At 47.2% G+C, this 26,759-nt stretch overlaps 1 protein-coding gene across 2 annotated transcripts in view; it reads left to right on the plus strand.

Moving 5' to 3' along the window:
* The window catches only part of SAMD4A (sterile alpha motif domain containing 4A), a 112,927-nt gene that overhangs the window by 64,150 nt on the left and 22,018 nt on the right, over positions 1-26,759 (plus strand). The window contains exons 3-5 of one of the 2 annotated variants that reach the window (XM_033164868.1): positions 16,969-17,232; positions 23,482-23,591; positions 24,698-24,784. In XM_033164868.1, the coding sequence (XP_033020759.1) occupies positions 16,969-17,232; positions 23,482-23,591; positions 24,698-24,784 (461 nt within the window). The remainder of the gene's footprint in view (positions 1-16,968; positions 17,233-23,481; positions 23,592-24,697; positions 24,785-26,759) is intronic. The other variant, XM_033164952.1, reaches the window with a different exon arrangement.

Below are 26,759 nucleotides of genomic sequence, written 5' to 3' on the forward strand. Positions count from 1 at the left end.
AGGGGGCCTCCTGGGGTGATCTAGTCCAAATCCACCCCTCTCCAGTGTGAGAGCCAGTGTGGTGTAGTGATTAAGAGCGGTAGACTTGTAATCTGGTGAACCGGGTTCGCGTCTCCGCTCCTCCACATGCAGCTGCTGGGTGACCATGGGCTAGTCACACTTTTCTGAAGTCTCTCAGCCCCACTCACCTCACAGAGGGTTTGTTGTGGGGGGATGAAGGGAAAGGAGAATGTTAGCTGCTTTGAGACTCCTTCGGGTAGTGATAAAGCGGGATATCAAATCCAAACTCTTCATCTATCTATCTATCTATCTATCTATCTATCTATCTATCTATCTCTATCATCTATCTATCTATCATCTATCATCTATCTATCTATCTATCTATCTATCTATCCATCTATCCATCTATCCATCTATCTATCTATGAGAGCCAGTGTGGTGTAGTGGTTAAGAGTGGTGGACTTGTAATCTGGTGAACCGGGTTCGCGTCTCCGCTCCTCCACATGCAGCTGCTGGGTGACCTTGGGCTAGTCCCACTTCTCTGAAGTCTCTCAGCCCCACTCACCTCGCAGAGGGTTTGTTCTGGGGGGAGGAAGGGAAAGGAGAATGTTAGCTGCTTTGAGACTCCTTCGGGTAGTGATAAAGCGGGATATCAAATCCAAACTCTTCATCTATCTATCATCTATCTATCTATCTATCTATCTATCTATCTATCTATCATCTATCTATCTATCTATCCATCTATCTATCTATCCATCTATCCATCTATCTATCTATGAGAGCCAGTGTGGTGTAGTGGTTAAGAGTGGTGGACTTGTAATCTGGTGAACCGGGTTCGCGTCTCCGCTCCTTCACATGCAGCTGCTGGGTGACCTTGAGCTAGTCACACTTCTCTGAAGTCTCTCAGCCCCACTCACCTCCCAGAGTGTTTGTTGTGGGGGAGGAAGGGAAAAGGAGAATGTTAGCCGCTTTGAGACTCCTTCGGGTAGTGAGAAAGTGGCATATCAAATCCAAACTCTTCTTCTTCTTCTTCTTCTTCTTCTTCTTCTTCTTCTTCTTCTTCTTCTTCTTCTTCTCCTCTGTGCAATGCAGGTGACTACACAATCCCGTTCCCCCTTCTCTAGCTTGTAACACAAGCGGATGTTAGTTACTATGACTGTTGCACCCCACAACGGGTTCCCCTCCACTATGTGTTCAACGATAGAATGTTTATCCAACGTCCCCACGTCTTCCCGTGGCAGCTCAAAAACACACACGCACCACGGGCGTTCCCTGTTAAAACAAACTCACCTCTGTACGCGCACTGCTTATTTTCCATCTTTGACTGTTGCAAAGGCACATATTGAGGGAGGCAAGAGGGGATCCCACTTCATGCGCACATACGTGGAGGCAAGGAGGCGCAGCAGTTGCAACCGTCTGCAGCACAGCGAAGCCAGTGGCTTGTATGCAAGCGCACAGGGGAAACCTTTCTTGTGGTGAGACCCTCTCTGACACACACACACCATATCAACATGTGGGGAACGCACAGTGAAACGGTGTGTGAAAATTGCAGTTGCTCTTGGCAGCTGCTTCCGACTTCTGATCCCTCCTTCCTAAGTCTCGAAACCAGCGCTGTTTCGTCAACCAGGATGCCGATTCGAGGCTCGTAGTTCGTCTTTACTGCGGCTGGATAGGAACTCGATTATGATTATGATTTTTTAACCTTCGCTCATTGAAAAAAAAAAAAAGAGAGAGAGAGAAAGAAATCCAGGTGCCCTCCTGGTTTCAACGGGGAACTTTCAGATTTATTTAAAAATAAAATAACAGCCCAGTTAATAAATGGCAGGCATCGTTATCACCGCATAAAATAACAGGAGTATATTGGGGGATAACAGAGTAGCCCTTACAGCCAGTGGCTGTAGGGTGTTAAGGTCGGGCAGAAGCAGTCGTCTACGAGCAGATCTGTGGGTTAGCGTCCCTCTTTCCTTCCTTTGAAGAAGGGCCATCACACCGGCTTTGCATGCAGAAGGTTGCAGGTTTGATCCCTGGCATCTCCAGGTAAGATAATGTCCCCTTCCTGAATCCCTGGAGAACCTCAGCCAGACACTGTGGACCATCATTTGACAATGACGAGCTGGGGGCTGATGAGAGTTTTATTTAAAGGATGGTTGAATCTATCCGTTTCAGTTCCTCAGTTTCTCATTTTTCCAATGTTCAGTTCAGTTGTCCACCTCTCCACATCAGTTTGTGATTCAAACAAAAGACCACCAGCGAATTTCTCCCAATATACACACTTTTGTACGCAATCTCCCCTAACAAATGTACGTATGTTACTTTCACCTACGTTGGTGGGTGTGTTTTTTTTCCATACCTGACCCTGGTGTGGTTCTCTACCAAGAACAAACTTAGTTGGTCTCTAAGGTGCTACTGGAAGGAATTTTTTAATTTTTTATTTATTTTGTTTTGATAATTAATATTGATGCCGATTAAACTGAGCAGGAAGTTGAGATGGCACTTTGGGTCGAGGTGAGCTGAAAACTCCATAAAGCTATTTTCCAATCTGGACTTTCTCATTCCCCTTCCCGCCCCCCACAAAAGCAACCTGTATCCATATCTGGCCTTGGGTAGTGACCAAGGGTGGGTGCCAATATCTTTTTAAAGGGGCTCTTTTAGAGTGCCTTTGAACCAGGAATGGGTTCGAAGTGCTCATGTAGTGCATTGACCCAAATTCTCAAGTCAGACCAGGGTTTGAATCCCCTTCTGGGTTGTTGTTTTGAATTAAAATCCTAGGACGTCACACCCAAGCTGCTCCACAGATGACTGAAACTTTAAAGGGCACACAATTTTTTAAAAACCCTGTCCTTAGCTTGGCCGACTTCAGGAGAAGTGCAGCAGAGGGGCTTGGGAAATCAGGCGTGTTTTCTGCCAGGTGGATCTGTCAGGGTGAAGGGAAGGGTTGCGGGACCCCTAGGGTGCCATCTGCACCCCTCACACATCTACAGTCCCCGGAGTTCCCTGGGAAGAGGGACTGGCTGTCAGAAATGTGACTCTTAACAACTCTTTATACATAGGGCTGCCTCTGAAAACGGTTCGGGAACTTCAGCTGGTGCAGAATTCAGCGGCCAGGTTGCTCACCGGAGCAAGGCATCCTGAGCCTATTACACTGATTCTGGTCCGACTCCACTGGCTACTGATTAGTTTCCAGGCCCAATTCAAAGTGCTGGTTTTGACCTAGAAAGCCTTATACAGCTCAGGACCCCAATACCTCAAGGATTGCCCTCTTTCCATATGAACCTACCCGGACCCTGAGATCATCTTCTGAGGCCCTTCTTTGTGTCCCTCCTCTTTGACGGATCCAGAGGGCGGCAACATGAGAGCGGGGCCTTCTCAGCAGTGGCTCCCCATCTGTGGGATGCTCTCCCCAGGGAAGTTCACCTGGCGCCTTCATTATACACCTTTAGGCGCCAGGCAAAAATGTTCCTTTTTAACCAGGTCTTTGGTTGACCTGATCAACATCCTTTTAAAATGTGACTCCTTTTGGGGGGAGTGTTATTGCTATTTTTATTTTATATATTGTGATATTTTCTGTGAACTGCCCCGAGACCTCCAGGTATAGGCCGTTATATAAATTCAATAATAATAATAATAATAATAATAATAATAATAATAATGGTTACAGGTGGGTAGCCGTGTTGGTCTGCCATAGTCGAAACAAAATAGAAAATTCTTTCCAGTAGCACCTTAGAGACCAACTGGGTTTGTTCTTGGTATGAGCTTTCGTGTGCATGCATGGTATCTGAAGAAGTGTGCATGCACACGAAAGCTCATACCAAGAACAAACTCAGTTGGTCTCTAAGGTGCTACTGGAAAGAATTTTCAATAATAATAATAATATCAACAACAACTCTTTGTACCCTTTGCAAACTGGATTCTCTAGGGGAAGCCATGATGTTCTGGACGGTTTTTTCGTTCTGAAATTCAAATGTTCACAATCCACCCTGGGACCTGCTGCCGAAGGGCAGGTCATGAAGTTCGTCATTGTCATCCGGGTTCCTTTCGGGTGCCCCCCGCCCCATCTGAGCCTGCCTCTCTCCTCCCCACCCCCCACCCCTGCACAAACGTCCTTCTGTTAAGCCTCTCTCCTGGCACGGGGCAGCCTTTCCCACCGAAGGAGCCTGCTGTGTGAGACTTTCCTCTTTCGCTCCGTGTTCCCTCCAGGCCGCCTCTCCTGCACAAACAGCCCTTATCCCAGCCCCGAGGCACTTCCTGGCTCCGTACAATGAGGGCGTTCTGCTCCCGGCCCGGTTCGCTCCGGCCAACACGCAGCTCTCAGTCCCACAGAGGGTTTTTGCAGAGTCTCCCCCTCTCCCTCGCCGGGACTTTTCCGAGCAGGGATTTGTGGCATGAAGCATGCGCTTAAGGAAGGAAGCGCCTCTGGAAAAGGTGTTTTTCTGCACGCTTGGCTCGTGGGGAGGGCCTGCGGAAGGCAAGGCTCGTTCCCTGAATCTCACTGAGCTTTTGTTTACTTCCAAGCGATGGAATCCTAGAATCCTAGAGTTGGAAGAGACCCCAAGGGCCATCCAGTCCAACCCCCTGCCAAGCAGGAAACACCATCAAAGCATTCCTGACAGATGGCTGTCAAGCCTCTGCTTAAAGACCTCCAAAGAAGGAGACTCCACCACAATTCTACTGTCGAACAGCTCTCACTGTCAGGAAGTTCTTCCTAATGTTTAGGTAGAAATGTGCAAGCGGCGCCGAGAGGTTCACCGGAAGAGCTCTGCCGGATCGGACCCAAGGACCCAGCTAGTCCGGCGCTCTGTTCTCGCAGAGGCCAAACAGACGCCCATGGGGAGTCCGCGAGCAGGATCCGAGGGGAGCAGCGCTCGCCCCACCTGCCTGCGACACCCATCGAGGGTGTTCAGAAGCGTGCAAGCAGCTCCCCATTTTCACGGGGGCTGTGCTGCGCCAGGTCCTGGTGCACCTGCTTGAAATCGCGTGAAATCGGACACCCATCAAAAAAAGCCTGCAAACACCTCCCGTTCTACCCTTTAAGTGACCTTTCAGTGACATCTTTATGGCATTTCCGAGTCATTTCCGGGTTCGGTGCTGCAGACCTGTGTGCGATCGCACCTGAAACAGGAGTTGCCTATATTGGTGTTAGTATTAGTAAACCACTGAGCCTCTTGGGCTTGCCGATCGGAAGGTCGGCAGTTCGAATCCCCGCGACAGGGTGTGCTCTCGTTGTTCTGTCCCCGCTCCTGCCAACCTAGCAGTTTGAAAGCATGCCAGTGCAAGTAGATAAATAGGTACCACTGCGGCGGGAAGGTAAATGCTCTGGTTTCCTTCACAGTGTCCCGTTGCGCCAGAAGCAGTTTAGTCCTGCTGGCCACATGACCCGGAAAGCTATCTGTGGACAAACGCCGGCTCCCTCGGCTTGAAAGCGAGGTGAACGCCACAACCCCAGAGTCATCTGCGACTGGACTTAACTGTCAGGGGTCCTTTACCTTTACCTTAGGTTTGTGGCCACCCCTGCTTCCTGTGGGAATGAGTTCCACAGTCAGACTATGCACTGTGTGAATATGTACTTTTATGTGTATATATCTGGCCTGAATCTTTCAGCAGCCAGAAACATCATTGTCAGACACTGGAGAGACCTGTCAGGAGTAAGCATGGACCAATGGTACCAAGTAGTATGGGAAACAGCCTTACTAGAAAAATTAACCAATAAGCTGAAAATGACACGGGGACAAATAGAAGAAGACGCCTTCACCCCGGTATGGCTCCCCTTTATCACACACACAGCCCAATGAGACAATGACAAAAACAGCATACGAACAGAGGCGTAGCAAGCCCAAGTGGTACCCGGTGTGGATTTTTTTTTATCTCCCCCCCCACAGCCGCTCACACCCCTTCAAGTCACAGTGAGCGTTTTGCGTTTTCCCCCCACAATGCTTTGCGGCACCTCATTTGCATGTTGTGCAAGGGTTGTGGGCTAATGCTTTTGCCGTGCTGTGGTAAGTCCTAAGCCCAAAGCCGCTGGATTTGCTCTGGCTTGTGCTTGAGGCTCTAGGTGGAGGTGCCAAATGTCACCCCTTGAAGATGGCACCTTTGTGCCCCCTGAGAGGGCAGTGCCCTGGTGAAATGTGCCAGGCTGCTGGGTGGAGCCCTGGCTGGGCAGAGCTGTGCTTCTGTGGCTCTTCCCAGCAGGAAGGAAAAAGCAAAGTGTGTGCTGTGTAAGCCAGCTGCTGCACTGAGCAACTTATGAGTTGTGGGGTGGGCATGCTGAGAGTCACCCCCCCTCCCCTCGAACCCGGGGCAGGCCCCCTGCCCCCCCCAGCAAAGCCCCTGCATACGAATCAATATGGCTAACCTGATCCAAAACACCCACCCATCCCATTCACACATGAAAACAAAGACAACCACAAATGAACAACCACACCCTACGCCAACCCCAACCTCTCACCACCAAAGGAACAACCGAACAGAGAACCTTCACAAGCAATGCTGACACCAAACCCTACATATATTAAGTAAAATAGAAACGTCTCAACAAATGAAACTGATTTGTAAAAACGATGCATGGGAAAAATACGAGAGAGAGACATTGCACATACTTTTGCAAACCAGTCTGGCCTGAATCTCGCAACATTCAGCTTCACTGGGTTCCCCTGAGTTCTAGTGTTAACTTAGTAGTGGAAACCTGGTGGCAAAATGCAGGATTTGCCGACTTGTCCCCAGAGCAGCGCACAGAAAACCCTTTCACAGGAAGCATCCCTATTGCGCTCCAGCTTAGAACCAGACATATTTAGTATGTTTTGACTGTGGCTTCCTACTTTCACAAAGGCCACCTCTTCTCTCTCTCTCTCTCTCCCTGCCTGCAGGAACACAGTTTCTTTCGAAGCTATTAATACATTGTTTCAGTATTTCGCCCAGCGCGAGGCAGTGGGATGAGAGAGAGAGAGAGAGAGAGAGAGTATTTTTGAAACTGAATTCCAATAAAGCCAGCATAAATCTTTGGCTCTTCCTGTTGTGATCTGCTGCACAGCAGAGGAGAGAAGGAAGCAAAACGTTTCAGACCACCAGTTTATTATATATTCATTTTCTCTCTCTCTCTCTCAGTCTCCTCCATTCCATAGATAAATGGTTCTCTTCGGAAAATATCTTGATGTTCCTGGGATCGTTACTACATCGTCATTTGTCAAGTGAAGATGTGGTGACGATCAGCTCCTCGTTGGAAGGTGTGGTCCTCCTCCACGGATCTTGTAAAATCAGAGCTGGCATCTTGTCAAAATGCTCAACTTAGAACGAACCCCCCAGGAATCTCAGGCCAGACCGAGACTTCTGGGTGCGCCCCCTTCTCATTAATAAAAAAGGAAATTTAAAAGAGGTCAGGCAAGCAGAAAGGTTGTTTCCTTATTGTGCATCTCACTGGATTCAGCTTGGCTGAAAGGCAGAGCTGGTTACAAAAGCCCCATTTAAAAGGAAAAGCAAACAGCAGGGAGTCTCTCCATCAAGCCTGTTTGCACTAGAGCAAAAATGTAATTTTGGATTCCTTGATTTTCATAAATACAGAGGACGCTGCGGGTTGCGAACGCAATCGGTGCGGGAGGCGCGTTCGCAACCTGCAGTGCTGAGTCTGCGCACGTGCGGGTCGTGATTCGGCACTTCTGCGCATGCGCAAAGCACGATTTAGTGATTCTGCGCATGCGCGAGCACAGAAACCTGGAAGTAACCCATTCCGGTACTTCCGGGTTCGACGTGGAGCGCAACCCGAAAACGCGTAACCCTCAGCGTTTGCGACATGAGGCATGACTGTACGTCTCTCACGCTAGGTAAGTTCATGCAGGATAAGGCTACTAGCCACAACAGCTGTTTTCTACCTCTTTACTGTTGGAGTCAGTAAATGCTGGAGCTGTTGTTGTTGTTGTTGTTCAGTCGTGTCCGACTCTTCGTGACCCCATGGACCAGAGCACGCCAGGCACCCCTATCCTTCACTGCCTCTCGCAGTTTGGCCAAACTCATGTCAGTAGCTTCGAGAACACTGTCCAACCATCTCATCCTCTGTCGCCCCCTTCTCCTTGTGCCCTCCATCTTTCCCAACATCAGGGTCTTTTTCCAGGGAGTCTTCTCTTCTCATGAGGTGGCCAAAGTACTGGAGCCTCAACTTCAGGATCTGTCCTTCCCGTGAGCACTCAGGGCTGATTTCTTTAAGAATGGATAGGTTTGATCTTCTTGCAGTCCATGGGACTCCCAAGAGTCTCCTCCAGCACCATAATTCAAAAGCATCAATTATTCGACGATCAGCCTTCTTTATGGTCCAGTTCTCACTTCCATACATTACTACTGGGAAAACCATAGCTTTAACTATACGGACCTTTGTCGGCAAGGTGATGTCTCTGCTTTTTAAGATGCTGTCTAGGTTTGTCATTGCTTTTCTCCCAAGAAGCAGGCGTCTTCTAATTTCGTGACTGCTGTCACCATCTGCAGTGATCATGGAACCCAAGAAAGTGAAATCTCTCACTGCCTCCATTTCTTCCCCTTCTATTTGCCAGGAGGTGATGGGACCAGTGGCCATGAACTTAGTTTTTTTGATGTTGAGCTTCAGACCATATTTTGCGCTCTCCTCTTTCACCCTCATTAAAAGGTTCTTTAATTCCTCCTCACTTTCTGCCATCAAGGTTGTATCATCAGCATATCTGAGGTTGTTGATATTTTTTCCAGCAATTTTAATTCCGGTTTGGGATTCATCCAGCCCAGCCTTTCGCATGATGAGTTCTGCATATAAGTTAAATAAGCAGGGAGACAATATACAGCCTTGTCGTACTCCTTTCCCAATTTTGAACCAATCAGTTGTTCCATATCCAGTTCTAACTGTAGAACTAATGCTGGAGCTGGAAGATCACAAATAGGAAGAGGCGCAATTATGCTCAGCTCCTGCGTGTTTTTGCTGGGAGCCTAAAGATATGTAAGAGTGGGGCCAGGCGAGCCACACCGGGGAGCACGTTCCACAAGCGGGGAGCCACCACGGAAAAGGCCTGTTCTCGTGTTGCCACCTTCCAGAGCTCGAATAATGATCGCAGGGTCTGGGCCGGTTCATATGGGAGGGAGGCAGTCCCTGAGAAGATGCTGCATAATGTAGCACTTGGAAAATAGAAAAAGTTAAGAATGGCGTCAGAGCAGCATTATAACTTTAAGAATGGCAGAACAGCAGCAATGGAAATTGTCAATTTAGAACCATTTGTGAACCACTTAATCAACGAGCTCTCGGAGCTGCGTGCATAATAACTGCATCGGCAAAGCAATCAGAGTAATTAAAACGAGAATCATCAGCTTGCTATTTCCTACCCTAGCCGAAGGTTTGGCTCGCTCCTGCCAACTTCCAGCCCACCTGGCTTTCAAAAGGAATTTCTTGGGTTCCCTAGCGCTTCGCCCTTTCCATTTAAGATTTTACCAGTCCCGCAGGAAGCCGCCTTGCCAACCCGATTCTGATATCCATTTATCTCCTGCAGAGAGCGATAAGCAGATTGCCATGAAAGCGGCCTTTTCCCTCCCATGCTGTAAGCTGCTGTTCTTAAATCGCGTCCAAAGGAGAGAGAGAGAGAGAGAGCTGTTGGGTACACATATGGAGCAGTAACTGAGCAGTTCAGCTTGGGGTGGGTTAGGGGGCTGTCGTTGTTTTTCCTTTTTTTGCCTAGCTCTGTCAGATGCTTCAGTCGCTCGTTCGCAAGCAAACACACGGCTAGCCAGCAGTTGGAGAGCGTTTTGCGGAAACGTCGTTCTCTTGTTTTGTGCCACGGAGAGGTTTGGTGTCCCTTCTCTAGATGAAACTAAGGCCACTTTCCTACCATGCGTTTAAAACACTATCACATCATTTTGACTGCCAGGGCTTCCCCCCCCCCCGAAGGATTCTGGGAACTGTAGTTTGCTACAGGCGCTGAGGGTTGTGAGGATATCCTCCATTCCCCTCCCAGAGCTAGAGTTCCCGGAATCGATTAACAGCTAATCCCTCTTCCCTGGGAATTCTGGGAATTGTAGCTCTCTGGGGGCAATAGGCATCTCCTAACAACTCTCAGCAATCTTAACAGACTCCCGTTCCACTCACGGAGCTACACTTCCCAGAGTGGGTTAACAACTGATCCTTCTTCCCAGGGAACTGTGGGAATTTTAGCTCGGTGAGGGGGAAGGGGTGCCGGCTGGCTGGTGCTCATGGGAGTTGTAGTCCAAAACATCTAAAAGGCAGCTCTAGCATGCAATATTCTTACCGCCATCTCAAAACTAAACAGGCAGCCCTGTTTAGGGAAGCTTTTAATGTTTAATAGACTATTGTATTTTAATATTCTGTTGGATCGGGCGGTATATAAATTCTAACAACCACCACCACCACACAGATTTACAGGTGAAATAGAATATCGTGGAAAAGTCCATTTATGTAAGCAATTGTTTTCATTAGCTACTGGAGTTTAATATATGAGATAGACTCATGACATGCAAAGCCAGATATGTCAAGCCTTTGCTTGTTATAATTGTGATGATTATGGTGTGCAGATGATGAAAACCCCAAAGTTGAAATTGTTAATTTGGAATTAAAAAATTCCTTCCAGTAGCACCTTAGAGACCAACTAAGTTTATTCTTGGTATGAGCTTTCGTGTGCATGCACAGGTATCTGAAGAAGTGTGCATGCACACGAAAGCTGATACCAAGAACAAACTTAGTTGGTCTCTAAGGTGCTACAGGAAGGATTTAAAAAAAATCCTTTTTTTTTTTTTTTACTATGGCAGACCAACACGGCTACATACCTGTAATTGTTAATTTGGGGTTCTCATCAGCTGTACGCCATAATCATCACAATTATAACAAATAAAGGCTTGACATATCTCGCTTTGCATGTCATGAGTCTATCTCACATATTAGTTTCACCTTTTAAGTTGAATTACTGAAAGAAATGAACCTTTCCACGATATTCTAATTTTTCAAGTTCGCCTGTATTTCTTGCAACACTGATATGCACACTAAGTTCCTGTTGAGAGAGAATCGTTTTCTAAGGCTGCCCCACAATTGGGAAACCCATTGTAGGTGGGAATGCTGGAGGTTTGACAAAGGCTGAGCTACTGTTATTATCATTTTTTTAAAAAAAAATTGCAGATGACCTAGGATTTCTGGCAAATGGTCCAGATTTTTGCTTAGAAACCTTAGCTTTCTGCACCCAAAGCAACGGTGCTATACGACTTCTGAAAGTGGTCTGGTTCTCAACCACAGCTCCTGCTACGGTCAGCCGATTACTCCTGAACAGTTAGCTATATTTTCCGCAATACACTACTAACCTATTTCCCTTTGTGGAATGATGTGATGGTTAGGAGAGATAAGTCTTGGTAGGGAATGGGTGGTAGTCCTATATGCAGGGATGGTGGGTCTCACTTCGGCACAGGGTCCGGCGAGATCTCACAAGATTTCGGCAAGATTCCAGCGAGATCTCGCCAGAAATTAGTGCTGATTCCAGCATGCCTTCTCCATCTGCGAGGGTGGCTTCATATTACAGGGGAATGAATGGCAAGGCCTAGAAGCCCCGCCCCAAAATACGGTATTTTTCGATCCATAGGGCGCACCTCGTTTTAAGAGGAGAAAACAAGGAAAACAATATTTTTCTGGTTTTGTTCTTCTAAAAGCCCTGTTTTTTTGAGGATCAGCTAAAAGTTTTGCGGCTTTTTTGCAAAGGGAAAAGCCCTGTTTTTTGAGGATCAGCTAAAAGTTTTGCAGCTTTTTTGCAAAGGGAAAAGCCCTGTTTTTGAGGATCAGCTAAAACTTTTACAGCTTATTTTGCAAAGGGAAAACCCTGTTTTTTTGAGGATCAGCTAAAAGTTTTGCAGCTTTTTTGGCAAAGGGGGAAAAGCAAAGAGGAAAAGCCCCGTTTTTATGGGGGTCAACTCACATTTCTGCAGCTTCTAAAGGAAAGGGAGCCTTTCCTACAGTTTCCAGACAGATAATCTAATCAGCCAGTCACATGTCGCTGGGGAAACAAACAACCTCCCTCTGCAGCACATTCAACAATGGAGGCCTGGGCAAGAGGGCGGGGCTGAAAGGGAGCCGGGACTCTTATCTCTCTCCCGATCTCTTGCTGATCAGCTGCTGAGCAGGGTCCTTTCAACACCCCCTTTTCTCTTTGTAAAATAAAAAGCATGATCCTCTTTTGGCCCCTGGGCAATTCAGCTCCAGGGACCACCATTCGCTCCATAAGATGCACAGATATTGCCCCTTACTTTTTAGGAGGAAAAAAGTGCGTCTTATGGGGCGAAAAATACGGTGCTGCAGCCTTTTGAAGATTTTTTTCAGATACCTAGACAGCAGCAAGGACCAGAATCAGGCCACAGGTACTCAGCAATCCAAATCTGGCAGCTGATTCTCATTGCCTGGTTTGCACATATCGACAAACCATGGTTTATTATAAACCATGGCTTATTGTTGTGTGTGACGCTACGGTACGTTGTTTGCTTACAAACCTTGGTTTGTTTCAACTATGGCTTGGCGTTCCGTGGGAACCTAGCCGCTTTCCTTAAACTATGGTTTGTTTGGCCACTCCAACCCAGATGCTCGCCGGGCTACAAAGGCAAGAGCAGCTAGAAAACACAACAAACTCGGGAGAGAGGAGTCGCAGTTTGTAGGACAACCTGTGGTTTGTGAAACCTACTGCTGTAACCCCCCCCCCCACCGTAACTGGCGGTATCGCCACAAATCCATGCATGAAACCCGTTGCGTATTAAAACAACGGTTTCTAAAATTGCCTGCTGCGTTTTCTTGGCAACCGGCGTTTCCTCCCCAATTACTCAGTTCAAAAGCAATATTGTCCTTTTGGTTTTATTTATTTTTCCCTTTTAGGGTACACAGCTGCAGAACGATAATTTTAACTGAGGAACCGCTCCCCCCCTACCCCCCACTCCAAATACACACACACACATTCACACATTTCCTACTGTTGGCATGTGTATTTTGGAGAGGTTGGAATTTGCATATTTGATTCCGCTTGAATAATGTATCAGCCAAAACAGGGGTTTTAAAGGCTGGGAAGAGACGGGGTGGGGTGGCATTTGCCAGCCTGGTTGTTTCAAGGTTGCCAATAGGGAGGGACAGGCGAGGGCCCCCCCCCCATTGCGTGTGGATGGCGGGGGGGGGGGCTTGCTCAGAGGGGCTGCCACAAAGCCAGGAAGTGTTGTACACACTCACACACCCCAGTTTCCCAGTTCTAAAAAGCTATGCATGAAACCTGCCATTTGCCTACAATTAAAACACAGGCTGATGTCTTCACGCAACTTCCAAGACATGATCGATTTAACAGTTTCTCTCTTGGGGGGGGGGGCGCTGCTGGCATCTCAGCAAAAACGGGGAACCTTTTTCCTAAAAATTATAATAAATGATCAGACCCGGAAAATCTTATCAGCAGCCCTGAGATATAAGTCAAACCACTTAAACCGTATTTTTCCGTGTATAAGACTAGGTTCCCCCCCCCTTAAAAATAATGTCAAAATTTAGGGGGCGTCTCATAACACGGATACATCTCTCCCATTTTCTTAAATCTGAGTCCCCCAAAATAGGGGGCATCTTATACATGGGGGCATCTTATAGACGGAAAAATATGGCACTTTAATTTTATATATACATATACATACACACACACACACACACACACACACTGCTTGATGGGGCTGTCTTCGAAGTCAGTAGGCCAAGCACTGCCTTCCCTTTGGGGGGCCACAGGCAAAAGTGGGTGTAATCCTTCTGTGTTGTTTTTTAAAAATGATTTATGAAAAAATTGGCCTTTCAATACATAATAAATTTGTCCTTTCCAAACTTCCCACCCCATTTCCCATGGCGTTTTTATTCCCCCCTCCCTCCAATGAACAATACCTTCTCTCTCTCTTATGCCATCACACCAAGACTAGCCTATTCTCTCATTCCTTCTGTTGCTCCTATTTCAAATCCTGCTCGCGAGTTCACCATACTATAACATTCCCTTAAATAGCCCGAGAGGGGCTTCCGTTCTCTCCCAAAGGTAATCCTGACTTTTGCACTGTAGGCGGTGTTGCATCCATACGCGAGAGGCATTCTCGCACCCCAAAGACAGGTCCCAGGCAGGGAAAAGCACTTGAGGAAGATGTGGATCGGGGCCGGGCAGAGGTGGGTGGCCAGGACAGGGGCATGAAGAAGAAGAAGAAGAAGAAGAAGAAGAAGAAGAAGAAGAAGAAGAAGAGTTTGGATTTGATATCCTGCTTTATCACTACCCTAAGGAGTCTCAAAGCGGCTCACATTCTCCTTTCCCTTCCTCCCCCACAACAAATACTCTGTGAGGTGAGCGGGGCTGAGAGACTTCAGAGAAGTGTGACTAGCCCAAGGTCACTCAGCAGCTGCATGTGGAGGAGCGGAGACGCGAACCCGGTTCACCAGATTACGAGTCTACCACTCTTAACCACTACACCACACTGGCTCTCATCGATAGATAGATAGATAGATAGATGAAGAGTTTGGATTTGATACCCCGTTTTATCACTACCCAAAGGAGTCTCAAAGTGGCTCACATTCTCCTTTCTCCCACACAACAAACTGTGAGGTGAGTGGGGCTGAGAAACTTCAGAGAAGTCTAACTAGCCCAAGGTCACCCAGCAGCTGCATGTGGAGGAGTGGGGAAGCGAACCCGGTTCCCCGGATTACGAGTCTACCTCTCTTAACCACTACACCACACTGGCTCTCATGGCGTGGGGAGAGACCCCAGGGCCATATAGAGAGGCTTCGAGGGCCGCCTTGTTGATTTCAGTTGCAGGGGATGGTTAGCAAGTGCTGGGTTTTTGCACCTGCATGATTGCTCTTTTCTATCATTCCCCATCATTTTTATTTTAGCAACTGCCGTGGCAGCAGCCATCTGTCTGTACTCTGGGAGTTTTACATCTTCCGTGCAAAGAGTTGCACTGCCGGAACGGCTCTTGCCGCAAGGGAGTTCTTCCTGATGTTGAGTCGGAATCTCCTTCCTTTCAAGAGAGCCAGTGTGGTGTAGTGGTTAAGAGCGGTAGACTCGTTATCTGGTGAACCGGGTTCGCGTCTCCACTCCTCCACATGCAGCTGCTGGGTGACCTTGGGCTAGTCACACTTCTCTGAAGTCTCTCAGCCCCACTCACCTCACAGAGTGTTTGTTGTGGGGGAGGAAGGGAAAGGAGAATGTTAGCCGCTCTGAGACTCCTTCCGGTAGTGATAAAGCGGGATATCAAATCCAAACTCTTCTTCTTCTTCTTCTTCGAACCCATCGTTTTGGGTCCTGGCCTCCAGAGCAATTTGCTTCATCGTCTTCCACGAGACAGCCCTTTAGATCAGGCATAGGCAAACTCGGCCCTCCAGATGTTTTGGGACTACAACTCCCATCATCCCTAGCTAACAGGGCCAGTGGTCAGGGGTGATGGGAATTGTAGTCTCAAAACATCTGGAGGGCCGAGTTTGGGGGTGCCTGCTTCAGATACTTGAAGACGACTCTCACGTCGCCTCTCAGTCTTCTCTTTCGTCGTCTCCCTCAACCGTTCCTCATAAGGATTGGGCGAGGATCTTACGGACAGGGATGGGCCGAGGCAAGGACGCAGATGGGGTCGGGGGCTGAGGCGAAGACCCCAAGAGAGCAGGTGGTGGAGGAAACCAGGGGCAAGGGAAGTGGAGCGGGGCCACTCAATCACCTGCTCATTTACAGGTTATACAGGTATTTCCATCTCCTCTTCAAAGTGCCTATCAGTACAGCAAGCTTTTGAGTTTAACGGAAATCCTCCTCAGACAAAATGAGTACCGTATTTTTCGCTCCATAAGACGCACTTTTTCCCTCCTAAAAAGTAAGGAGAAATATCTGTGCGTCTTATGGAGCGAATGGTGGTCCCTGGAGCCGAATTGCACAGGGGCCAAAAGAGGATCATGCTTTTTATTTTACAAAGACAAAAGGGGGTTTGAAAGGACCCCGCTCAGCAGCTGATCAGCAAGAGATCGGGAGAGAGATAAGAGTCCCGGCTCCCTTTCTGCCCCGCCCTCCATTGTTGAATGTGCTGCAGAGGGAGGTTGTTTGTTTCCCCAGCAACATGTGACTGGCTGATTAGATTATCTGTCTGGAAACAGTAGAAACGGCTCCCTTTCCTTAAGTTTTTTTTTTCAGAAATGTGAGTTGAACCCCATAAAAACGGGGCTTTTCCTCTTTGCTTTTCCCCCTTTGCAAAAGGAGCTTTCCTTTTCCCCCTTTGCAAAAAAAGCTACAAAACTTTTAGCTGATCCTCAAAAAAACCAGGGCTTTTCCCTTTGCAAAAAAAGCTGCAAAACTTTTAGCTGATCCTCAAAAAAACAGGGCTTTTAGAGGAGGAAAACCAGTGAAATATTTTTTTTTCTTGTTTCCTCCTCTAAAAACGAGGTGCGCCCTATGTAAGCCAATTCAATGACCCGTTTTTCCTTTCAATCCAGAGACAGATTCCACACCAGACACCGAAAGCCCTATTAATTCTGTTTTCAATGGCAATGGCTCTTCTCCCACCAGCACAAGAATCCTGGGAACTGTAGTTTGCTAAAGGTGCCGAGACTCGTTAGGAGAAAGCTACAATTCCCAGAGTTCCCTGGGAAGAGGGGTTACTTTGGGAACCGTAAGTCTGCGAGGGCAAAGGAATAGGAGTTCCTTAAGGTTGCGGAGACCTCTGTTCCCCTCAGTGAGCTGCAAATCCCTCAGAAGAGGCTCTGGTTGTTAAACCACTCTGGTAATTGTAGCTCCGTGGTGGGAACAGCGGGCGTCTCCTAACACCTCAAACTACACTTCCCAGGATTCCATTGGGCGAATTCACGACGGTTCACCAGCTGCTCCATCTTGCGCCTCTGGGTCTGGCAGAGCAACCGAAACTTCCGAACGGCAAAAAGCGTTTGGGGCGGAGGGGGTCGCGGTCGTGAAATACCTTGTTTTAATTTTCTGTTCCCTGCTTTTTGTTTGTTTGTTTCAGTTCTCTCGAGCCAGACCCACCACAGCCCTTTGAAACGGTCTGTGTCCCTTACCCCGCCCATGACCGTCCCCAACCAGCCCCTGGGACACGGTTGGCTGTCTCATGAGGACTTGCGAGCCAGAGGACCCCAAGGCATCCCTTCCGATCACGCCCCCCTGTCTCCTCAAAGCAGTGTAGCCTCTTCAGGAAGTGGTGGGAGCGAACACTTAGAAGATCAGAATTCTGCTCGTAACACATTCCAGGAAGAAGGGAGTGGTATGAAAGGTGAGTGGCAAGAAAACTAGGTTCCCCGTCCTCCTCCTCCTCCTCCTCCTCCTCCTCCTGTTCACGTAACAACATAAAGCAGAGCGTACTGGATCAGGCCAGAGGCCCGTGGAGCCGCAGCACCCGCAAGCAGGACCCCAAGCGCTCTCTCGCTCTCCCCCTCCTGCGGTTCCCAGAAACTGGTATTCAGAACTCAGCCATGTGGGCGGGGTATAAATAATATGAAATTGTTATTATTATTACTATTTACTTCCTCCGACTGTGGAGGCAGGGCACAGCCATCAGGGCTCATAGCCGTGCACAGCCTTGAACAGCAAAATTTTGCTAAAGTGTAATCACCAAAAAGAAAGTCGGCAGGAGAGGTGTGAGTTTTGCCCCTCCGGTTTCAACTCGTTTCACTTTTAATTTGTGGTTACAGGTAGGTAGCTACTGGAAAGAATTTTTTATTTTATTTTAATTTGTATGCTGTTTTTCTATAGACCAGGTGGTTTGCAAGTTAATCTTTCTTGACGTTAGGGTTGCCTAACATCCAGATGATGGGTATTGTAGTCCAAAAAACAGCTGAGGACCCCCAGTTTGAGAAATCCCGGTATGGAGAATGTTAATGATCTATTTATACCCTGCCCATCTGGCTGGGTTTCCCCAGCCACTCTGGGTAGCTCCCAACAGAATATTAAAAACACAATAAAGCACCGTCAAAAACTTCCCTGAACAGGGCTGCCTTCAGATGTCTTCTAAAAGTCAGGTAGTTGTTTATCTCCTTGACATCTGATGGGAGGGCATACCAACAGGGCGGGTGCCACTACTGAGAAGGCCCTCTGCCTTGTTCCCTGTAGCTTTGCTTCTCGCAGCGAGGGAACCGCCAGAAGACCCTTGGCGCTGGATCTCAGTGTCCGGGCTGAACGATGGGGGTGGAGACGCTCCTTTAGGTATACTGGGCCATTTAGGGCTCTAAAGGTCAGCACCAACACTTTGAATTGTGCTCGGAAACTTACTGGGAGCCAATGTAGATCTCTCAGGACCAGCATCTGATTGGCTGCTCCAGGATGATGAGAAGCTGGGCCTTTGGTCTGGTCCAGCACACCTCCCTCATGTGATTTGTCTGCATAACTTGCAAGGGTGCAGATTTTTTTTTTCCCTTGGCATACGCATATGAATAGGCCTCCCTCTGTTAGAAATACTTACAGGCTTTCTCAACGGCCTTCCATGTGTTCATCAATCTGTGCTGCCTCGATGGCACGCTCAGTTGGAGGTTTTAACCATTCCCATCTGCCGCCTCTTGTCACCAGCCTAGCTTGAAACGGACACTCTCCCTTCCAGTCTGTTGTTTTGTGTTTTCGCGAGAGAAGCGGCTTTTTTTGTACTTGCGCTTTTTTCCCTCGTGCCGTCGTTTAAAAGTGGATTAAATTAATTCCCCTTGGAAGCTAGCTGCATGTGGCTTCTCTCTGTTTAATTTCAACTGACCAATGCCAGCGTGGACCAGAGACTCCTTTTGAGAAAGGCACTAGAAAGGGGATGTTCAGTACCGAAGACGACACAGCAGGCCTCATAAACCAATCAGTGGACAGCTGCTCATTTGCATGTTATAATTAGCAGAGTTGATGCCAACGAAGAGTGCTTGTGGACTCTATCCCAGGATGCCTTGTGCCCATGATGGCCCCTACTAAGAAGGAGCAGGGCCAATTGTTATTAACTAGTTAAATTCATTAATTTGTTAATTGTTATTAACTAGTTAAATTCATTAATTTGTTCTTTATTATTATTTTTAACCCCACCGTTTTATCCTTCGAGAAACCATATGAGGGGAAACAAAATTTAAAAAATTCCTTCCAGGAGCACCTTAGAGACCAACTAAGTTTGTTATAGGGACCCAGGTAATGCTGTGGGTTAAACCACAGAGTCTAGGGCTTGCCGATCTGAAGGTCGGCGGTTCGAATCCCTGAGACAGGGTGAGCTCCTGTTGCTCGGTCCCAGCTCCTGCCAACCTAGCAGTTCGAAAGCACACCAGTGCAAGTAGATAAATAGGGACCGCTCCGGCGGGAAGCTAAACGGCGTTTCCTTGTGCTGCTCTGGTTCGCCAGAAGCGGCTTTGTCATGCTGGCCACATGACCCAGAAGCTGTCAGTGGACAAACGCCAGCTCCCACGGCCTATAGAGCGAGATGAGCGCCGCAACCCCAGAGTCGGGATACGACTGGACCTAGCAGTCAGGGGTCCCTTTACCTTTACCTTTAAGTTTTTTATTGCACACAAAAGCTCATACCAATAACAAACTTAAAGGTAAAGGGACTCCTGACCATTAGGTCCAGTCGCGAACGACTCTGGGATTGTGGCACTCATCTCGCTTTATTGGCCGAGGGAGCCGGCATACAGCTTCCGGGTCATGTGGCCCCCATGACAAAGCCACTTCTGGCAAACCAGAGCAGCACACAGAAATGCCATTTACCTTCCCGCCAGAGCGGTACCTATTTATCTACTTGCACTTTGACGTGCTTTCGAACTGCTAGGTGGGCAGGAGCAGGGACCGAGCAACGGGAGCTCACCCCATCATTGCGGGGATTCGAACCTCCGACCTTCTGATCGGCAAGCCCTAGGCTCTGTGGTTTAACCCACAGCGCCACCCGCTTCCCAAACTTAGTTGGTCTCTAAAGTGCTACTGGAAGGAATTTTTTTAATTTTGTTTCTGCTACGGCAGACCAACACGGCTACCTAGAACATATGAGGGGAGTTAGGCTGCTGTGGGAGTGACTAGCTCTGGGGCATCTAGTTAGCATTGTGGCTGAGCTGGAATTCGTCTAACCCAGAGTGTGTCCTTCCCGTACTTCGGAGTCAAATTCTCACAAATTCAGGCAGTGGTTCTTACAGCACGAAGCGGACATCTTTAGTTTCTTTCGGACCTCTCTGCCTTCTTCCTGTCTGTCTGTCAATCACACTGCTACCTTTACATTTTAATTATCAACTGCCCTCCTAACATCTGGGTCGCTGCTGTTTACCAGCAGGGAGAGACCACAGGCAGCAGGGAGGTCAGCACAGTGCAGATTCTCTTCCGGAGCCCTTTGGCTTGCTCCATAGCATCTCCTGTTGTTCCTGGGAGCTGTCCCAGGTCCTGCAGTACCTAGATCTCACCAGATGCAATGAAACCCTCTTGGTGGATCCGGGGAATGCAGTGGACATAGTGTATCTTGATTTCTTTGACAAAGTCCCCCATTATATTCTTGCGAAGAAGTTAGTAAATTGTGGGTTAAACAAGGTATGAATGAATGAATGAATGAATGAATGAATAGTCTTTATTACGGTCAGAGACCAGAAAATCAATAAAACAATTTGTTTCATAAATAGCATCTATATACTAAAATCACATCTAAATTTTATAATCAGCACATTTAGACTTTAAAAATTGGTGAGATATCTCACCAATCTGTCACTTTAAAATCATTCCTAAGGGGATTAAGTGGACTTTATCTCTAATATTTGCTGACGTCACGGCATGTCTTAATCTTGAGAATTTAGCTACACTCCTAGTGATCTCTGGATTAGAGTCCGCTAGTAAGGATCTGATGTATGTTTCAGTTGAACAACCTGGTAAATTCTTTAGAAGGTGTTCAATTAACTCCTTCCTCGTTGTCTCGATACAATGTGCAGTACAGGAGGACGTACCCAGTTGATTTAAACAAGGTTACTGTTAGTTGGATGTGCAGCTGGTTGGCTGACTGAACCCAAAGACGGTTCCTCAGCATCCTGGGAAAAAAGTGACAAGTGGGGTGCCCCACTGCTTCTGGGCCCATTGTTGTTCAGCATCTATATAAACGACTTGGATGGAGGAATTGAGGGGATGCTCATCAAATTTTCAGAAATAATAATAATAATGATGATGATGATGATGATGATGATGATGATAATAATTTATTTGTACCCCGCCCATCTGGCTGGGTCTCCCCAGCCACTCTGGGCGGCATCCATCAAATATTAAAATACATTTAATATATATTAAAATACATAAAACTAGGAGGGGGGACTAACACCACAGAGTCAAGACTAACAAAATGAATTTTAATAGGGACAAATGTCAGGTTCTGCACTTAGGCAGGAAGAACCAGCTGCACCCATATAAGATGGAGGAGACCTGGCTTATATGGGGAAAGGATCTAGGGGTCTTGGTGGAACGCAACCTGAACACGAGGCCGCAGTGTGACGCAGCAGCAAAAAAATCTAATGCTATTCTAGGCTGCATCAACAGAAGTATAGTGTCCAGGTCAAGGGAAGTAAAAGTCCCATTCTATTCTGCCTTGGTGTGAGACCCCACTTGGAGTTCTGTGTCCAGATCTGGGCATCACAATTAAGAAGGATATTGAGAAGCTGGAAGGTGCGCAGAGGAGGGCGACCAGGATGATCAAGGGTCCTTATGAGGAACGGTTGAGGGAGCTGGGAATGTTTAGTCTGGAAAAGGAGACTGAGAGGTGATTTTAGAGCCATTTCAGATATCACAAGGGCTGTCACATGGAAAAGGGAACAAGCTTGTTTTCTCCTGCTCTGGGCGGTAGGACTCGAACCAATGACTTCAAGTCACAAGAAAGGAGATTCCGACTAAACACAAGGAAGAACTTTCTGACAGCAAGAGCTGTTCAACAGTGGAACGGTCTCTCTCAGGAGGTTGTGGACTGGAGGTTTTTAAGCAGTGGTTGGATGCCCATCTGACATGGATGCTTTAGTTGAGATTCCTGCATTGCAGGGGGTTGGACTAGATGACCCTTGGGGTCCCTTCCAACTCTACAGATCTATTATTCTTTCCCCCTGGGCTCTTCTTCCTTGCTGTCCCATGGTGGCTGACCTCTGCCCTATACAGTCGTACCTTGGATCCCAAACACTTTGGTATACTCAGACGTTTTGGCTCCCGAATGCCGCAAACCTGGAAGTGAGTGTTCCGGTTTGCGAACGTTCGTCGGAAGACAAGCGTCCGACGAGGCTTCCGCAGCTCCCGATTGGCTACAGGAGCTTCCTGCAGCCAATCAGAAGCAGCGCTTTGGTTTCCAAACATTTTGGAAGTCGAATGGACTTCCGGAACGGATTCCGTTTGACTTCCAAGGAACAACTGTATTTGGGTTCTGATTGGATGAGGACAGAAAGCCTTCAGCTACACACTGGGTGTTCAACGAGCAATGCTAAGTAGCAGGAATAGGAACAGTATTAAATTTATTATTATCCACCCCCCCCTCCACCAGCAGATCCCAGGATGGTTTGTATCAATCCAAAATCTCGAACTTAAATCAGCTAAAACATTCTATTTATTCATTTGTTTCCTAACAGTCATATTTATTCATTTTGTGAGCATTTAGTTATTCATTCATTCATTCATTCCATAATATTTGTATTTCTTCCTTTATTTTATTAACTTTGAGCACCACTGAATTGTAGAAAAGAAAACCCTCCGAGCTTTTTTACAAAAAATACCGCTGAAAAATTCGCAACCCTAACTTAAAACGTGCGGAAAGTTAAAACCACAACAGAATAGACCAAAACTAATTAAAACTCAAACAAACTTCTAAACACCTGGGTAGACTCGTCTAAATAACAATGTTTTCAGCAGACGCCGAAAAGAGTTGCAGTGAAGGCGCCTGTCTGGTATCAATAAGCAGGGAGTTCCAAAGTGTTACCGCCACACAAAGTAATCGATTTCCTACAGAATACACTGCTTGATTGTTGTTGGGTTTTTTTAAATCACCCTCAAAGCGGTTTACAAAAAGAATAAAACAACAAAATTATCCGTGAAAGCAACTATCTGAAACATTCAAAAGATTAAAATCGGCGATAAATTGAAAGCAGAACACACACCAACATTCTACATGTCTGAATTTTGTCTGAACAACAACAGCAAAAATGCTTTTAGCAGACATTGAAAAGCGTGTAGTGAAGTGATGTCCATAGGCAGGAAGTTCCAAAGTTTACTGAAAAGATCGGTTTCGTACAACAGCAGAACATGTATTATGATTTGGCATTCGTAGCAGTGCTGGTTTCGCAGGTCACTGCGGCCGAGAAGGGCACACAATCTTGCAAGGAGACTAGTCCCACGGAATGATAATAATTTGTTTATACCCCGCCCACCTGGCTGGGTTTCCCCATATAAAGTTGTTAAGGGGTTTATATACGAAAAGTAACGCCTCGAACAAATAGCCCTCTGTGCTACAGTTTTCGTGCTTTGTTATTCAAGCCCACAAGATCTAACTTGTGCATTTTTCTCCGTCCCCGACTTGCAGATGTTCCTGCCTGGCTGAAGAGTCTCCGCCTCCACAAGTACGCCGCCCTTTTCTCCCAGATGACGTATGACGAGATGATGTCACTGACCGAGTGTCAGCTGGAGGCACAAGTATGTGAGGTCACCCAGAAAATTAATGGAAATAATAATAATAATGATGATAATAATAATAATAATAATAATAATAATAATAATAATAATAATAATAATAATATTTATTTATAATAATAACTGGGTTTCCCAGCCACTCTGGGCAGCTTCCAACAGGATATTATTACAGTCATATATCTGGTTGCGAACAGGATCCATTCCGGAGCCCCGTTTGCAACATAAGCAGCGCGCAACCTGAAATGCCGCGTCTGCGCATGTGCGCGACGCGATTCGGCGCTTCTGTGCATGCGTGAACCGCCAAACCCAGAGGTAACCCGTTACGGTACTTCCGGGTTCAGCACGTTGGTAGCGCATGATGAACGCAACATACAGCGTTCATATCTAGAGGTGTGACTGTATTATTATTATTATTATTATTATTATTATTATTATTATTATAGTGATAAAACATTGAAAACTTCCCTAAACAGGGTTGTCTTCAGGTGTCTTCTAAAAGTCAGTTAGTTGTTTATCTCTTTGACACCTGATGGGAGGGCGTTCCACAGGGCAGGTGCCACCACCGAGAAGGCCCTCTGCCTGGTTCCCTGTAACCTCGCTTCTTGCAGTGAGGGAACCACCAGAAGGCCCTCGGAGCTGGACCTCAGTGTCCGGGCTGAACAATGGGGGTGGAGACGCTCCTTCGGGTATACTGGGCAGTTTAGGGCTTTAAAGGTCAGCACCAACACTTTGAATTGTGCTCGGAAACGTACAATTAAAATTAAATAGTTGCAATTGTATTATGAATACAATTAACAGTTACTGTTTTGGATTTTGTTGAGTTTTTATATCTTCCTTACCGGGTTGTGCAAACTGCTATTTTGAATAATGCTTTTTAATCGGGTAGGGGGCCACTGGGGATGAGTTTTACAGAACCAAGGGGACGGTGGCCCCAAAAACTTGGGGAACCACCGATCTGATTAATGGGCGGAAGGTTTCAAGTTCTCTCGGGGTCTCCTACATGTTGCTGAGCACCACCATGTTGTAGCCCCCTGTCTGCCTTGCTGTCGGTGGCCCACATGTGTGTGTGTGTGCATATATTAACACAGAGATCTACGTTGTTGTTCCAGAACGTTACCAAAGGTGCAAGGCACAAAATTGTGATCAGCATCCAAAAGCTAAAGGAAAGGCAGAACCTTCTCAAGTCCCTGGAAAGGGTGAGTTGACTCAGCTTATCCCTCAAAACTGATGAGGTTTCGGCCGTTAACATCAATTAAGTGTGTTAATAATAAAGGTTCTCAATCCCCCGCCCTTTTGTTTTGCTCCTAGATATGTCTCCTCTCTGTCCTGTGTGCCAATGATTTCCTGTATGAGCTGCCTTGAAACATTTTTTGCTCCCTCCCCGCCCACCTGCGTTACAGTTGGCTAAGCTGCTCTGATGTCACAGTGTGTTCTAATCCCGCAGGGGACATACGGAGAAATGGGCCAGAAGTCAAGTAGAAAACAAAGAGTTTAGACCTGAGGGGTTGGGCAAGGAAGGAAGAGGAAGAGGTCTGATGCTGAGGACTCTGCCAATCTGGGACTCTGCAGATGTTTTGGACTACAACTCCCAGCAGCCTCAGGCTACATGATGGGACTTGTAGTCCAAAGGTTGTGGAGGGCACCAGGCCATAGCTGTCAACCTTTCCTTTTTTGTGGGAAATTCCCCTATCAGTTGTTGTTGTTCAGTCGTTCAGTCGTGTCCGACTCTTCGTGACCCCATGGACCAGAGCAAGCCAGGCATTCCTATCTTCCACTGCCTCCCGCAGTTTGACCAAACTCATGCCAGTCGCTTCGAGAACACTGTCCAACCATCTCGTCCTCGGTCGCCCCCTTCTCCTTGTGCCCTCCATCTTTCCCAACATCAGGGTCTTTTCTAGGGAGTCTTCTCTTCTCATGAGGTGGCCAAAGTACTGGAGCCTCAACTTCAGGATCTGTCCTTCCAGTGAGCACTCAGGGCTGATTTCTTTAAGGATGGATAGGTATGATCTTCTTGCAATCCATGGGACTCTCAAGAGTCTCCTCCAGCACCAAAATTCAAAAGCATCAATTCTTCAGCGATCAGCCTTCTTGATGGTCCAGCTCTCACTTCCGTACATTACTACTGGGAAAACCATAGCTTTAACTATACGGACCTTTGTCAGCAGGGTGATGTCTCTGCTTTTTAAGATGCTGTCTAGTACTATAGTACTGATAGGGGAATTTCCCACAAAAATTGGAAGGTTGACAGCTATGCACCAGGCTAGCAAAGGATGCTGTACAGGAAAGTGTCTATAAACAAGGACTAGAAGGGAGAATGGACCTCATGAGTAAAGAAAGAAGGAGAAAAGGAAAAAAAAAAGAACATTGGAGAGATTATTGCAATGCAAGTCTTTCTATGAAGTCTTATTAAACGTTCCATCCCATTATAAATTTCGTAAAGCTTCCAGCTTGCCTGTTTACTATGCATTCAGACACTTCTTAAGTCAAAAGGTAAAGGTAAAGGGGCCCCTGACCATTAGGTCCAGTCGTGGATGACTCTGGGGTTGTGGCGCTCAGCTTCCGGGTCATGTGGCCAGCATGACTAAGCCGCTTCTGGCGAACCAGAGCAGCGCACGGAAATGCCATTTATCTTCCCGCCAGAGCGGTACCTATTTATCTACTTGCACTTTGACGTGCTTTCAAACTGCTAGGTGGGCAGGAGCAGGGACCGAGCAACGGGAGCTCACACCGTCGCGGGGATTCGAACCGCCAACCTTCTGATCGGCAAGCTTTTGTCTGTTTTGATACAGCTGGGTGCCATTTTGAGTCAAGATGGCGGACCGAACCTTTCGAAACCTTGACTATAACCGCTGGTTTCAAAACTGCACTAATAGTTTGTTTTCATTGAATTCCTTAGGAGTGCCGGGCACAAGGCTGCTAGTAAATAATATTGAGGGAGTATGTTAGGTCTATAGCAGGCATCCCCAAAATTTGGCCATCCAGATGTTTTAGACTACAATTCCCATCATCCCTGACCACTGGTCCTGTTAGCTAAGGATCATGGGAGTTGTAGGCCAAAACATCTGGAGGGCTGCAGTTTGGGGATGCCTGGTCTATAGTTAGCTCACCACCCAGCTGTGTTTGGACCATTTCAGTAGCTCTGCAGGGTGTCTTGTCTGCGTTGGGTTAGCT

The sequence above is a fragment of the Lacerta agilis genome, chromosome 1, assembly GCF_009819535.1.
Source record: "Lacerta agilis isolate rLacAgi1 chromosome 1, rLacAgi1.pri, whole genome shotgun sequence".
In the NCBI taxonomy this organism is placed as follows: Eukaryota; Metazoa; Chordata; class Lepidosauria; order Squamata; family Lacertidae; genus Lacerta; species Lacerta agilis.